The sequence below is a fragment of the Aureobasidium melanogenum genome (assembly GCF_000721775.1).
Source record: "Aureobasidium melanogenum CBS 110374 unplaced genomic scaffold scaffold_1, whole genome shotgun sequence".
Lineage (NCBI taxonomy): Eukaryota > Fungi > Ascomycota > Dothideomycetes > Dothideales > Saccotheciaceae > Aureobasidium > Aureobasidium melanogenum.
In genome coordinates, this window is record NW_024470053.1 from 394,114 (window position 1) to 407,078 (window position 12,965).

Below are 12,965 nucleotides of genomic sequence, written 5' to 3' on the forward strand. Positions count from 1 at the left end.
TCCTGCCCATCGCAAGCGCAATGTCCAGTCCAAATTCAAGAAAAGCAGACAGCAAGATGCAGATTCTACTGCGCCAACACCACAGCCCCAAAGCAACGTCCTGGACAATGGCGATGACGACTTCATGACCACCGAGAGGCGGCGTATAGATGAGGAGAATCGCCAAAGAATTGCTGAGATGTCGCCCGAAGATATTGAGGAAGAGCGAAGAGAACTACTTTCATCATTGGATCCTTCTCTAATCCAACGCTTGCTGAGTCGCGCAACCATCGAAGAAGGTGGAAGTAACGAGGACTTCCCTGGGCTGCAAGAGAAGGTCGAGGAAGCGAAGCAGGAAGTCAAGACAGACGTAACGGACAAGCCTCGAAAGACTGTCAAGTTCGCTGAGGTGGAAGAAGAACCAGCAGGCGCAACATTTGGAAGTGATGCTCGCAACGGAAATGAGACATCTACAAAACAACACAAACACGATAATCCTGGTCATCAGGCAGCATCAGAAGTCGCTCTCCCAACAGATTCGACCATCCACTTCCCGCGACCTCCTCAACCACCATCACTTGACCCGTCAGACCCGAACTTCCTCGAGGACTTGCACGAGAAGTACTTCCCAGATTTGCCAGCTGATCCAGAGAAGTTGGAGTGGATGACTTCCTCACCGTCAAATGCATATTCCGTCACCCAGACATCTCTCGACCCAAAAGACATTCGTTTCGCCTTCACTGGCGCATTGATCCCACCAAGTCTTGCAGCACAGATTCCGGTCACAATGGGTCTGCATCATCATGGCGACGCTCCTGATGCTGCGGGTTATACGATACCAGAATTAGCCATGTTAGCTAGGTCCAGTGTGCCTGCTCAACGATGCGTCGCTTTCCAAACGCTCGGTCGCATTCTGTACAGACTTGGTAAAGGCGAGTTTGGTGACCCGGGAGAGGAGGGTCAAAACACGGTCGGTGCCGAAGATACGCTTGGAGAACTGGCAAGAGGACTGTGGTTTGAAGTAAAGAAAGAGAGCGTGCTCGAGATCTGTCTGGCTGAGAGTGAGGGAAAAGGCGCTGCTGGAGGAAGACACATGGGAGCAAGGGCTTATGCCACGGAAGCCGTCTGGCTCTGGCAACAGGGTGGTGGCCGCCGGTGGAAGGCCGAGTAGGCCTATGCATTATCGACGAAGTTATGAAACAAGCAACTACCTTTCGAACAAGCACCGGCGGACACCATACTATTTCGTAATCTTAACTGTCTCGCATCATGAATCATATCTTCGAAACATTATATGCACCGTACAGCAAGAAATATCATCTGACACAAACTCTCCATGTCTTGAACGCAATTCGAGAGTAGCAAGACACTACATACATCGAGAAATCTGTCAATCTTGCAGCTGTAATGGCCAATGATATTGATGGGCAGGGTGACACCATTAACTTCTCATTTTACCGTCTCGAGCCATGAAGATCGTGTGTTTTCTTGCCTCTGGTCGAGACATAATCATCTGTCGTACGTCGCACAACCATTTGCCGGAGGGCTTGCTCATATGGAAAAAGATTGGGGCCATCCATGGTGTTATCTCACTGTTCACCGACGAGGAGATATCTGCTCGCGCAACCCAAACGCAAAGTGCTCCAGATTGTCTCTATATATCTAACACATACACCGAGTCAATCATTTCTCGTCGTGACTCGTGGAATCAATTCCATGGTCTTGGCTGGCCGAAGTATCAACGTGAAATATAAGAATGTGTCATGGGTGGGCAAGGAGCGAGCACGCAAGCGTCCGACAAAAAGGGAAGGCAGGGCCGACCACGGCGTTGAGAACGGGGTGAAGCGACGACGCCTTGTGCCTTTATCATCTCTTCCCATATCTTACTTCCACTTTCTCGATTGATCAATTTACAAAGGGACAAAAATGGCAGATGCAGTAGAGGAGATCGAAAGAGATGGTGGCAACCGCGCTGTCAAGGATCTGTTTGCTGGTGCTGTCGGTGGTATCGCACAAGTATTGATTGGTGAGTAAGGTTGGCGTGCGCGGGGAGTCAGATTGAGGAGGAGAGTGAGAGGGCAGAAAGAGCAAGGGACAATCAATGGGTCGAGAAACTGCTTCTGCGCTTTCTGACAAAGGCCGACATCATCTTGCTCGGGGAAGAAACGATGGTTCCTTGAAAGTATACCGCTAACACTGTTTCTCACAGGTCAGCCTTTTGGTAAGATAAGACGTTTAAGGAATACCTGAGTTGTGGGATTGTGATTCTGACAGGATCTCACAGACATTGTCAAGGTTCGCCTGCAGACAACATCTCAATACTCGGGTGCAGCAGATGCTGCTTCTAAGATCTTGAAGAATGAGGGCGCAACCGCTTTCTACAAGGGCACATTAACACCACTGATCGGTATTGGTGCATGCGTAAGTGGGTTCCTGCCATTTTACTCATCCGAAACTCGGCACAAAGGATAAGAGATGCAACTCAAGAGAAAGTCAGTCTAACATATTCAAGGTATCCGTACAATTCGGAGCCTTCCACTACGCCCGCCGTACCTTTGAGCGCCAGAATGCAGCAAAGAACGGTGGTATCCTCGAGACACCCCAACCTCTCTCCTACGGCCAATACTATGCAGCTGGCGCCTTTGCCGGTATCGCAAATACACTAATGTCCTCACCCATCGAACACATCCGTATTCGTCTGCAGACACAACCCCATGGAGCAGCACGCCTCTACAACGGCCCCATTGACTGCGTCAAGAAGCTTTGCGCCCATGAAGGCGTGCTCAAGGGTCTCCACCGCGGTACAGGCGTGACTTGGCTCCGTGAAGCCCAGGCTTACGGTGTTTGGTTCACTGCTTTTGAATTTATGATGAATCAGGATGCTAAGCGCAACGGTATCGAGCGCAAAGAAATCCCTACCTGGAAGATTGCGCTGTACGGTGGTCTGGCTGGTGAGGCCCTCTGGCTCGGAAGTTATCCCTTCGATGTTATCAAGTCCAAGATGCAAAGCGATGGCTTCGGAGCCGAGCAAAAGTACAAGAGTATGCGTGATACTTTCGCCCAAACTTGGAGGGGCGAGGGCATGAGAGGCTTCTGGAGAGGACTGGGTCCTACTTTGCTGAGAGCCATGCCTGTCTCCGCTGGAACCTTTGCCACGTGAGTGTTGTTCTTAACCTTCCTGAAAAGCTTATGCTAACTTCTATATGTAGTGTCGAGTTGACTATGCGCCTGATCAGCTAGACGCGATTGCTTCATATCCAAGGGCATGGAAAGTTTCGCTACGTTGGAAAAACAACACAAAAGTGATTTTCAGTCTTTTGATTCCTAACAAGTGGTATAATACAAGAAATGTTGGTTTACGAAGGTTAAAATTTTCATACACACCAACTCAGATGAACGCCAGGCTTTTCTCTTTCCCAAAACCCAATCTATGCTTTACATGACTTTGTACAAAAGGCGGCTACGCAGGGCGTCTCGGAGGAAGAGCAAACTCGCCTTCGTTGACCGCAGGCGCTTTCTTGGCTGCTTCGTCCAGCTTGCGTAGCACTTCCTGGTCTTCGGCAGATAGCTCCTCGCCGTATGCTCTTCTCTTGAGAGCGACCAATCTGCTAAGTGTAGCATCGGCAGCGTTCTTGCGAATCTTGAGAGCGCTACGGTAGCTGCGACCCTCGTAGGGGTTCGCACCCTTACCACCGTCCTGGGAGTGCAGTGCAGCAGCTTCCTGTTGGGTGAGTGGCTCATCCATCATGTCCTGTGCCTCTGCTTCAAGCTCGACTGCTGTCTCGGCATCAACCTGCTCACTCTCGAAGTATTCAGACTCGCCTTCGACAGGTACGTTTAGAGCGCGGTGAGTGCGGCGAAGTTTCTCTCTCAACTCAGCCATCTCTGCCGTCTCAGGCGTTTTCTGGCTGGGGTAGTGCATCTCAAACGCAGCTTCCGTGTCGGTCTCGTCGAAATCAGCGAACTGAGCGTACTCAAAGGCACTCATCATGGTCGCGTCAGCCTTCTCTTGAATTCTGACATCCTCGTCGGCAGGAGATGGTGAAGTGACGATGCGTTGGTCAGCATCTTGATCGAAGGCATTGTTTCTGGCAAAGGAGCGTTCGGCTTGGTAGGCAGCGGCGATTTGGTCAGCAGTTGGAGGAGACAGGTTGTGGCGCGCAGCGTATGTGACAACACCATTGGAAGCCTGGCCGAGACGCGATTTCATGCCTGCCTCAGCGGCACGTCCAAGGACACCACCGATGAGGTTGATGCAACGGAGACTGGAACGGGTCAGTGATCACGTACTCAGAGATATCAACAAGTATATGTACCTGTCGTCGTTGGCGGGAATAGGGTAGGTGACCCAGGTAGGGTTTGCGTCAGTGTCAATAACACCAATAGTGGGGATATTGTTAAGACCACACTCGTGCAGCAAAACGTAGTTCTCCAGAGGGTTCAGGCAGACGACCAAATCAGGCTTAAGAGCACCCTTTGCTTCAAGCTGCTCCTCGAAACCCTTGATCTCCTTATCGTTCTCGTCAACAACTTTTGTGCGACACCTGCCCAGAATTTGAGCACCGTTGGTAATGCTTCCAGGGATCCAGCGGTCAAACAGGTGACAACCACCAGCAAGCTGAGCAGCCTTGACAACGATTCTTTCTTGACCTTCACGAGTACCGACAAACAGAATCAGACCACCGCGCTGAGCAACACCGCGAACAACAGCACATGCTCTGCGCAAGTGGGAGGCGGTCTGGTCGAGCGAAATGATGTGGACACCCTGACGCACACCGAAGATGTAGCGAGCATTGGCGGGATTCCAGAGCGAGGTAGAGTGACCTAGATGGGATTGCGAGGCAAGAAGAAGCTCAAGAGAGATGTCGTCTGGCGAAGGAGGTTGGGTGAGTTGGGTATGCGGTTGGTACTTGGGAGAAACGACAGATCCAATGCGGTTGGTAACCTCCTGGTGATGCTTGAAGGCCTGGTAGTCACGAGCGACCTGGTTACCGTCGACTGGAGGTTGAATTCGTGAAGAGAACGAGTACGAGGTAGGATCAAGGGATGGGTTCTGTTGCAAGCAAGTGGCTGATGAGTGAAGGCATCGTGTAGGCCTGGCCACCGCTCTGCGGCCTACGAAGACATGAGTATTATGGAACAGGCAATAGCGAGAGAAGCAGCATACCTTGCCGCAAGGCTGTTGATCGTAGAATCATGAGGAAAGGGTGGTTGTGAGGCGGAGAATGAACGAACAAAGTCGCAGTGCACGGCGGAACATTTCGAGATGCGACGGAAACTGCGATGGACGCGGGCTTGGCACAGCGACGCAACGCAGCTGCCCGCAATTCGCGAATATCTAATGCACTTTCAGGTTGCGCTTGGAGTTGGCACAGAAGACATTCGATCAGTCAATTGCCGAATTGCCAGGCGCCTTCCATGCCATGTCGACTCCAGCCGTACATCTGGATCTCCGATGATACGCTCGCTACAGCCTATCGTCGCTTCGCCAATACCTGTCTGGTGAACCACTCCCATATCAACACCCGACGCCATGGCAGCAATGTCCCGGGGCCAATGGAGGCCCGTCGCCGCCTCGCTAGAAGACGAATGGCTGGCCTCAGTATGGCTAGCCCCTCTCCAGGCTTGATGCCTGACTTTGGCGCTCTCTTCGGCTCGGGAGGTGTCGACATGACCTCGTTATGGGCTCCACCAACCACCGCACAGTCGCGTGCGCCAAATCTACCAGACTATGCTGCTCCCGCTCCACCAAATCCTGAACCAACTCTTGTGCTCCAAGAGTCTTGCGCTTCTCGTGCCGTCTCAACACCGCTCAAATCTCACCAATCTGATCTTGAACCTTCTTTCCAAGAGTACTTAAACCTACTGGCTTCATGTCGCACCCTGGACTCGCTGGCTCGAGCATATGCTCGCATGCATTCTGACTCTGATGTTTCAGAGACCTTCAGCAGAGCTGCTCTTCGCTCCCTCTTGTATCAATCCCCTCCTGACCAAATTTTGGCCTTTCTGCAGAGCGATTTGGACCATGAAGACGCCTTCAACTGCCATGCCTACCTCACCCATCTCTTCGCTACCAATGGCCGCCCTGCAGTCGTGCTGGACTGCGTTCGTTTTGTGTGCGACAAGATTGCCTTGAGCACTATGCCAATGAAAGAGTTGTCAGACATTCTGGATATGCTTGAGGCTCCTGCACGAGTTGATGGTCAATTGCTCTTGGAAGCCAATGCGATGCTTCATCAATCCTTGGTGGATGCCTTTGCGCCAAAAGCTCCTCCAGAGCATCTCAATACCAGACTGCTCAAGAATGCACTTTCTCTGCCGCCGTCGCCAGACGTCTCCAAGCTGATAGCTGCGGCTTTCCCACTTTCTGGCCGCTCCAAGGTCATGGGTAAATACCTCCAAAAAGCCATCATGACTCGAACAACTCGGCGCGGACCATCGGACGAGCTAATTCCCATCTTGAACTCCATTCCCTCTGAAAAGTTTGACACTGTCATCTTCCTTGCTACGCAAAAATTCGTCAAGGTTCTCTCTGGTCAAACAGTTGATCGCAATGAGTGCACCGAGAGGCTCACATGCTGGCTCGACGACCTCTTACTCTTCCGTCCTTCAATCCTCCAACCGGCCTCGTCATGCGCCCTGCTTCTTTACCCTTTCCTCGCTTCAAGATTCACCATCGCTGAGCTCGGTCCTCATTTGAGTTCATTTCACCCTGCAGATGCTGCTATCATCGTCCTTCACAATTGGATAAAGCCTTCTATACTCGAGGTACCAGATCCTGATCTTCTAGAATCTGAGATACCAGATTCCGCAAATGATACAACGCCAGCCACAGAACCAATACGCTGCCTCCCACTACAATCTCCACCAACGGTTCATAGCCGAGACGCCTCCAAAAAACCATTCCAAAGCTACGGATTACGATATACAATATCTCGAGCCCTTGATCGTTCCCTTACTCAGCGAGCAACTCGCCCAACACGCCAAGCCTTATTTGATTCAATTGAATCAACGCTACGTGAACGTTGCAAGCCCGATCGCAAAGGTGTCTATCCAAGTTGGGGAGGAGCCTGGGTTCACCTTACCATATTGCTAAGCGACAACAAGATTGATCATGCTGGTTGGCTCAGTGATTTGCTTCAAGTGCTGAAGCATTACAAGTCACCTGTGTGGACATATTACTTTTTCGCAAAACTTACCTGGAATGACGTCCATATTCCTTATCCGGTGGCTGTAGATCTCATGCGACATTTCATCAACATCAAGAAAACGCAATGGGCGCTGAATGTCTTCCGACGCTCACAAGGCCGCCAAGGGCTTTCGGACATACCCGAGTTGTTGTTCGCTCTTATCGACAGTCGCGCAGTCAGGTCAGACGTTTTGTTCGATCTACTGAACACACCAGATTATAGCAATTCTCTGCCAATGAATTTGCGCTCGGTGGCCAACAATTCCCTGTCGGAAGAGAGGGTACAGCTAGTGCACCATGCTGCTTACGCCATGGCCAAGTCACCACTGTTGACCTCAAGCATGGCCTTCAGGAGGGTATGCGATTGCTTGAACTACCTTCAGGACCGAGACGCACCACTTTCAAGCCTAATGTCTCGAGCTCTTGTCTATTCTGGAGTGACTCGTCCTCTTAGAGAAGGTCTTTGGCTTAGCACGGAGAAGTTCCAATGGATCTTACCGTTTGTTCGTCAACTGGAAGGTGACGAAGTCGCGAACAGCCTCGACGAAGCGGCTTTCACGCTCAGGAGCGAAAACCTCGAGTCGAAACGGGTACTCATGAAGTCATTGGAAGACATGGAACGAAAAGCAGATCGAGTTGATTGGGAGTATCGCAAGCAATTCGGTCATGCATCTCATCGATGGAAGAAGACAACAGTACCAGACAAGCATGGTGTGACCGACCGAATGCGCCGCTCCCACGCGCGGCAAGCTCATGTTCTAAACAGAGTCAATAGTTGCTGATAATTGTACATATTTGTAGATACCCATAGAAGTTTTCACGAAGACGGATCTGATGTTGATTCTGTAATACAAAAGCAATTGCAAGACAAATATGGGCTATGGAGCCTTGTCACCACTTTCGTATCATTTCAAGAAAGAACAAAACAATTGCACGAAGAAGAGTAGCAAGTTTTAGGTGAGCGCAGCAAAGAGCAAAAGGAATGACGACGCCCATGTGGTTCGAACACATGCCTCCGAAGAGATTAGATTACTGAATTGGAATTCAAGTCTAACGCCTTAGACCACTCGGCCAGAGCGCCTGATGATGTAAGCCTCAGGATAAAGTGTTGATATATTTTTTCCAATGAGCATGAACTGCTTGCTCTGGAATTGAGCCCTGTATCGCGGTGCAGAGCAGGATCTATCTTGTATTGGCAGGCGGCTGTGTTGGAGGCGGCGCTGCACAAATCTGCAATGTGAGCACCAACAAGAAGTCATATTCTCTTTGTAAAAAAATTCAGAGCATCAAAAGCGCATGCGTAGATGGAGGAGTGCAAAAATTCGATGCTGGATTTCGACGCTCGCTCTTGCGTCGGAGGTCGGGAGCGAAGGCTCAATCTGGAGACAAGGCGGAGTTAGTGGCTGTCGCCCTCCTGGAGCATGTCGCATGCGATTCCGAGGTTTGCGACAAGCTGAATAACTCCATCATCACAAAATCTCTCGTATCGCAGGCAATGTAGCCAGAGGCGTGTCAGCATGGAGAACAAATCACAATCCCCAGTGCTCACCAAAAAGCACTCCCTGGCCGACATCCGCTTCCCGTCTCCTGGCTCGGCCTCCACTCATGGCTGCGGTATGACGATTCCATAACAACTTGTTTGCACCAGCTCTAACAATTGCTAGATCATGTCAAGAGTCAACTCGAAGCCTCTCAACCCGACCTGATCAAGCGTTACACAACCTTGATGCAAACAATACACAAGAATGGTGCAATCGGCCCTCATCTCTCAAAGTCATCAGCCATCTCTCTTCGACCCACCTACCTCTGTCTAGACTGCTCGACTGTCTTTCCATCAGAACAACGTGGACAGCACGACAAGAAGCACAACCTTTGTAAGGACAAACACACATATCAGTAGCCAACACATCCTAATCACAAGCTAGGTGTGGAATCGAGCAAGGGCAATGTTTACTGCCGAGAATGCGATGACTTTGTCTACGACAATACCCTTGAAGAGATTCGCACTCAGCAAGGCAAGAAGCGCAAGCACACCGTCTTCATGTCCGACGTCGACAGCAAGATTCTCGCCGCCAATGCCGCACCTACACCATGCCGTGCCAAAGGCCTTCGTGGTCTCTACAACATGGGACAGACATGCTTTATGTCGGTTGTCCTCCAATCCTTAATCCACAACCCCTTCATTCGCGCCTTCTACCTCTCCGTCGGCCACCGCTCCCTCGATTGCGAACGAGAAGCATGCACATCATGTGCCCTTGACGACATAATCACCGAGTTCCACAGTACCGAAAAGGCAGAAGGTTATGGTGCTGTAGCCATGCTTCAGGGAAGCTGGAAAGGAGGCGGTAATTTGGCTGGCTACCAACAACAAGATGCCCATGAATACCTGCAGTTCATCTTGAACTCGCTTCATACCACAAACCTTGAAGAAGACGAGAAGGAAGAAAAGGCCGAAGACTGTAACTGCGTCATTCACCGCGCCTTTTGTGGTCTAATGCGAAGTACAGTCGTGTGCTCCAAGTGCAAGAACGTCACGACTGCCCTCGACCCTTTCATGGATCTTTCTCTCGACCTCAAAAGCTCTGCGCCCAAGAAGAAAAAGAATGAAGCTCCGGTAGCACCTCAAGCCATCGATCTGACTGACTGTCTCGATCGTTTCACAAGTCCGGAAATCTTGCAAGCTTCGGAATACCGCTGTCGAGAATGTGACAGCCAACAATCTGCCACCAAGCGATTCGCTCTATCACGACTACCGCCTGTCCTTCCGATACACTTGAAACGCTTTTCACACTCAAAATCGTCATCTACTTCAATCAAGCTCGATGCCAAAGTGCACTTTCCGACCGTATTGGATCTGCAACCATACGTCGGTCGCCCACGCTCGAAAAAGGGCAGCAACGAAACCAACGGAGCAAAGAATGGCGACGCCGACAAAGGTGCATCCCCAAGGCCTATATATGAACTCAGCAGTGTCATCGTACACAAAGGCAAGATGGACAGTGGACACTATGTGAGCTACGCTCGAGAGGGCGATGAATGGTTCTTGTTTGACGACAGTAAAGTCGTATTGGTTGAGGAGAAAGAGGTCTTGGCTGCAGAAGCGTACATGCTCTTCTACATTGTCCAAGAGATTTAGGTATAATGCCGGGCACTATCGGCGTAACGGGAGCATTTTAAGGCTATGGTTGTATCCAGCATACCAGCAAGCAGGGAAGGGCGTTGATGAGAATTATGATATTGGGCAATTAGCAGCTGTACAGACTCGATGTGGTCAGACGAATATCAACGACCAAACACTGGTCTTCATTACAGAGCAGGCTTTGACTGCAAGAACCATACTCCCTCGTCCTCATGTACTCTTCCTTCCTTTCTCAACTTGTCCAAAACTTGCAAAACACCCCTTTCCGCCGGGGCGTGCAGGTTGTCAGGGTAACCCTTGTAGATGACCTTGACTAGATCCATCGATTGCCATCCTTTGTTTCTATCCTCCGTCTCTCGACCCAAAACATCCACAATCTGATTTTCTCTTTCTTGTCGATGAGAAATGTACTCGCGTATCTTTGCCTTTCCATCCTCAATCACAGGCCCATGTCCCGGATAAGCCCGACCAGAAAACTCATCTTGCATCTTTTGCAGACTATTCATGTATGCAGCCAGATCTTCAAATACCGCTGTTCCTTGTCCGAGCACGTTGTCTCCTGTAAACATGGCATCTTCTTCTTCTAGGATCAGAGCCATGTGGTCGGTAGTATGGCCCGGACAATGGAAGGCTCGCAAGGTAGCTCCCTGGGTCTCGAAGATTTGACCATGGCTGATATCGCTTTGATTTCCTGTGGGTTGGTTTTTGTAGAGTTGGATATTGGGCATGTGGGAGAGTAAGTCTGGAACTCCTCCTACGTGGTCGGGATGCCAGTGTGTTAGAATCACTTTGTCGACGGAAGCCTTTTCTTGCTCGAGTGTTGTTTTGAGGGAGGTTAGCCAGGAGGGCTTTCCTTCGCCTGTATCAATCAGGAGGCGTTTGGATCCTTGGCCTACTAGGTAGGTATTTGTTCCTGAATTGTCTTGTTAGTTTGTTCGCTTACTGTAGAAGATTTGTGTAACTGCATGCCTTGAAGAGTGAACTGGGAGGGGAACTGTCAGCTGAGTTTACCTCATTGGCAATGATACATGATTCTTGCCTTTCCTGGGTTGCCGCCTAGTATTCTTATTACTCGCGAGCTGATCCGCTCGATCTCTGGTAGATGTACTAGACTCGAAGCCATGGTTACGAAAATGACAAGTTGTTATGATGTTTGATATGATGTCTTGATACAGAGGATTGTCCGATATCTCAGACAGCCACCTGTTTTGTGTTTAGTATGCTGAATAAGATCTTATCGTCTTGGTCTCACGCAATGCAGTTGTATGCTCAAGTGAGCCTCGGCTCCGCGAACACCAGATTAGGGCTGTTTTGCAAACAGCAGCTTCCTCGAAAGTCAGGGTGACCTTCGACTGATGCCAAGACGAGCCTGTTTGAGCACATCTTTGTGCTTCGAGAAAATAAATTATACGGGCCCAGAATTTTCCATATATCTACCATAACCACATCTACAGACATAAGTTTGTATCAAAGCAAACATGGGACTTACTGACGATTTCGACGAGGATGACCGTCCGTGAGTCCTCTCATACATAGCCGTATTCTCGATGAGTTTTGTACTGATAGCTATCCAACAGTCAACTAGATCCTTCCACTCTTGCTCTTCTCCAAGAGTTTTACACCGAAAGAGACGAAAGGCAAAAACAATTCGAAGACTTGAAAGCAAAGGCCGAAGATGAATTCGACAGTTCGAAACCTCTTTCTATGGATCTGTTTGCAGAGAGCTGGCAGGACAGTCAGTTCTGGTACAAGGATGAGACAGCAACGATTCTGGCTGAGCAGTTACTGGATGGTGTGACAGAAGACAGCAAGATTGCTGTTGTTTCTGCACCGAGTGTTTACATTCAGTTGAGAAATTTGCTTGTAAGTTCTATTATGCAAGATGGAACAAGAGACAACCAGACACTGATTGCAGGATGCAGAACGACCGTGAAAGATACCCTATACGACCAAAGCTCATGCTTCTGGAATTCGACGAGAGATTTGCAGTATTCAAGGATGACTTTACTTTCTACGATTACAAGCAGCCTACCAAGTTGGATCGTAAGGGATTCACATCCGTTCTGATGTAGCCAAGCTAATAACAACAACAGCCAGCCTCAAGGGCTCCTTCGACAGGATTATCTGCGATCCTCCATTCTTGAACGAGGACTGTCAATCAAAGGGTAAGTTGCTCGTATCTTCTGTACTTCGATTGGTGTACTGATAGATATCACAGCTGCACTCACTATCCGCTGGCTGGCCAAGACATGGGAGGCACCTCTCAGACTCATCCAATGCACCGGAGAGCGCATGGAGTCACTTGCTCACAAGCTTTACGGCAAGGCTGGCATGCGTACCACTACTTTCCTTCCAGAGCACTCGAAGGGCCTGAGCAACGAGTTCAGATGCTACGCCAACTTTGAGTGTGATGCTTGGAAGTTCCAGTCATAACAGATGACAAGTCCGTCCTGAAAATCTGGATGTAAAAGTATTTTGATAGAGCAAAAGATATCAGGCAAGAGCACTTTAGGCAGGTTTAGTAAAAAGTAGATGTTCTGAAATAGGCAAGGACGAAACTCAACTGTCGTCCAAGCTCCACCCCGCAGTCGTCACTCCTTTCGGTCGGCATTCGGACGAGTGGTGGAGGGGTCCTTCACCTTCCTTCTATCGATCTGG

The 12,965-nt window shown here is 49.9% G+C and overlaps 7 protein-coding genes across 7 annotated transcripts; 5 read left to right on the plus strand and 2 right to left on the minus strand.

The window, feature by feature from the left end:
* Positions 1–124: 124 nt before the first annotated feature.
* Positions 125–1,150, plus strand: M437DRAFT_35811 (uncharacterized protein; the record flags this gene model as incomplete). Its single annotated transcript, XM_041019325.1, has 1 exon — positions 125–1,150. The coding sequence occupies one exon, from the start codon at positions 125–127 to the stop codon at positions 1,148–1,150; it is 1,026 nt and encodes a 341-aa protein (XP_040884137.1).
* Positions 1,151–1,905: 755 nt separating this feature from the next.
* Positions 1,906–3,219, plus strand: M437DRAFT_36386 (mitochondrial carrier; the record flags this gene model as incomplete). The annotated part of the gene is made up of 5 exons (XM_041019437.1): positions 1,906–2,005; positions 2,189–2,200; positions 2,264–2,400; positions 2,492–3,135; positions 3,189–3,219. 5 exons carry the CDS (start codon positions 1,906–1,908, stop codon positions 3,217–3,219), a joined length of 924 nt encoding a protein of 307 aa, XP_040884138.1.
* Positions 3,220–4,093: 874 nt separating this feature from the next.
* On the minus strand, positions 4,094–5,038 carry M437DRAFT_17416 (ribosomal protein S2; the record flags this gene model as incomplete). The annotated part of the gene is made up of 2 exons (XM_041018906.1): positions 4,094–4,244; positions 4,296–5,038. Coding segments are annotated over 2 exons (894 nt in total), but the record flags the coding sequence as incomplete, so codon positions are not given.
* A 359-nt stretch (positions 5,039–5,397) lies between these two features.
* On the plus strand, positions 5,398–7,950 carry M437DRAFT_37167 (uncharacterized protein; the record flags this gene model as incomplete). The annotated part of the gene is made up of 1 exon (XM_041019578.1): positions 5,398–7,950. The coding sequence occupies one exon, from the start codon at positions 5,398–5,400 to the stop codon at positions 7,948–7,950; it is 2,553 nt and encodes an 850-aa protein (XP_040884140.1).
* Positions 7,951–8,685: 735 nt separating this feature from the next.
* On the plus strand, positions 8,686–10,304 carry M437DRAFT_70946 (cysteine proteinase; the record flags this gene model as incomplete). The annotated part of the gene is made up of 3 exons (XM_041025595.1): positions 8,686–8,782; positions 8,833–9,042; positions 9,094–10,304. The coding sequence occupies 3 exons, from the start codon at positions 8,686–8,688 to the stop codon at positions 10,302–10,304; spliced, it is 1,518 nt and encodes a 505-aa protein (XP_040884141.1).
* A 170-nt stretch (positions 10,305–10,474) lies between these two features.
* M437DRAFT_70947 (Metallo-hydrolase/oxidoreductase) lies at positions 10,475–11,430 on the minus strand (the record flags this gene model as incomplete). The annotated part of the gene is made up of 3 exons (XM_041025596.1): positions 10,475–11,220; positions 11,251–11,276; positions 11,336–11,430. 3 exons carry the CDS (start codon positions 11,428–11,430, stop codon positions 10,475–10,477), a joined length of 867 nt encoding a protein of 288 aa, XP_040884142.1.
* A 355-nt stretch (positions 11,431–11,785) lies between these two features.
* On the plus strand, positions 11,786–12,740 carry M437DRAFT_38250 (uncharacterized protein; the record flags this gene model as incomplete). Its single annotated transcript, XM_041019799.1, has 5 exons — positions 11,786–11,823; positions 11,885–12,170; positions 12,230–12,350; positions 12,401–12,472; positions 12,526–12,740. 5 exons carry the CDS (start codon positions 11,786–11,788, stop codon positions 12,738–12,740), a joined length of 732 nt encoding a protein of 243 aa, XP_040884143.1.
* Positions 12,741–12,965: the final 225 nt, after the last annotated feature.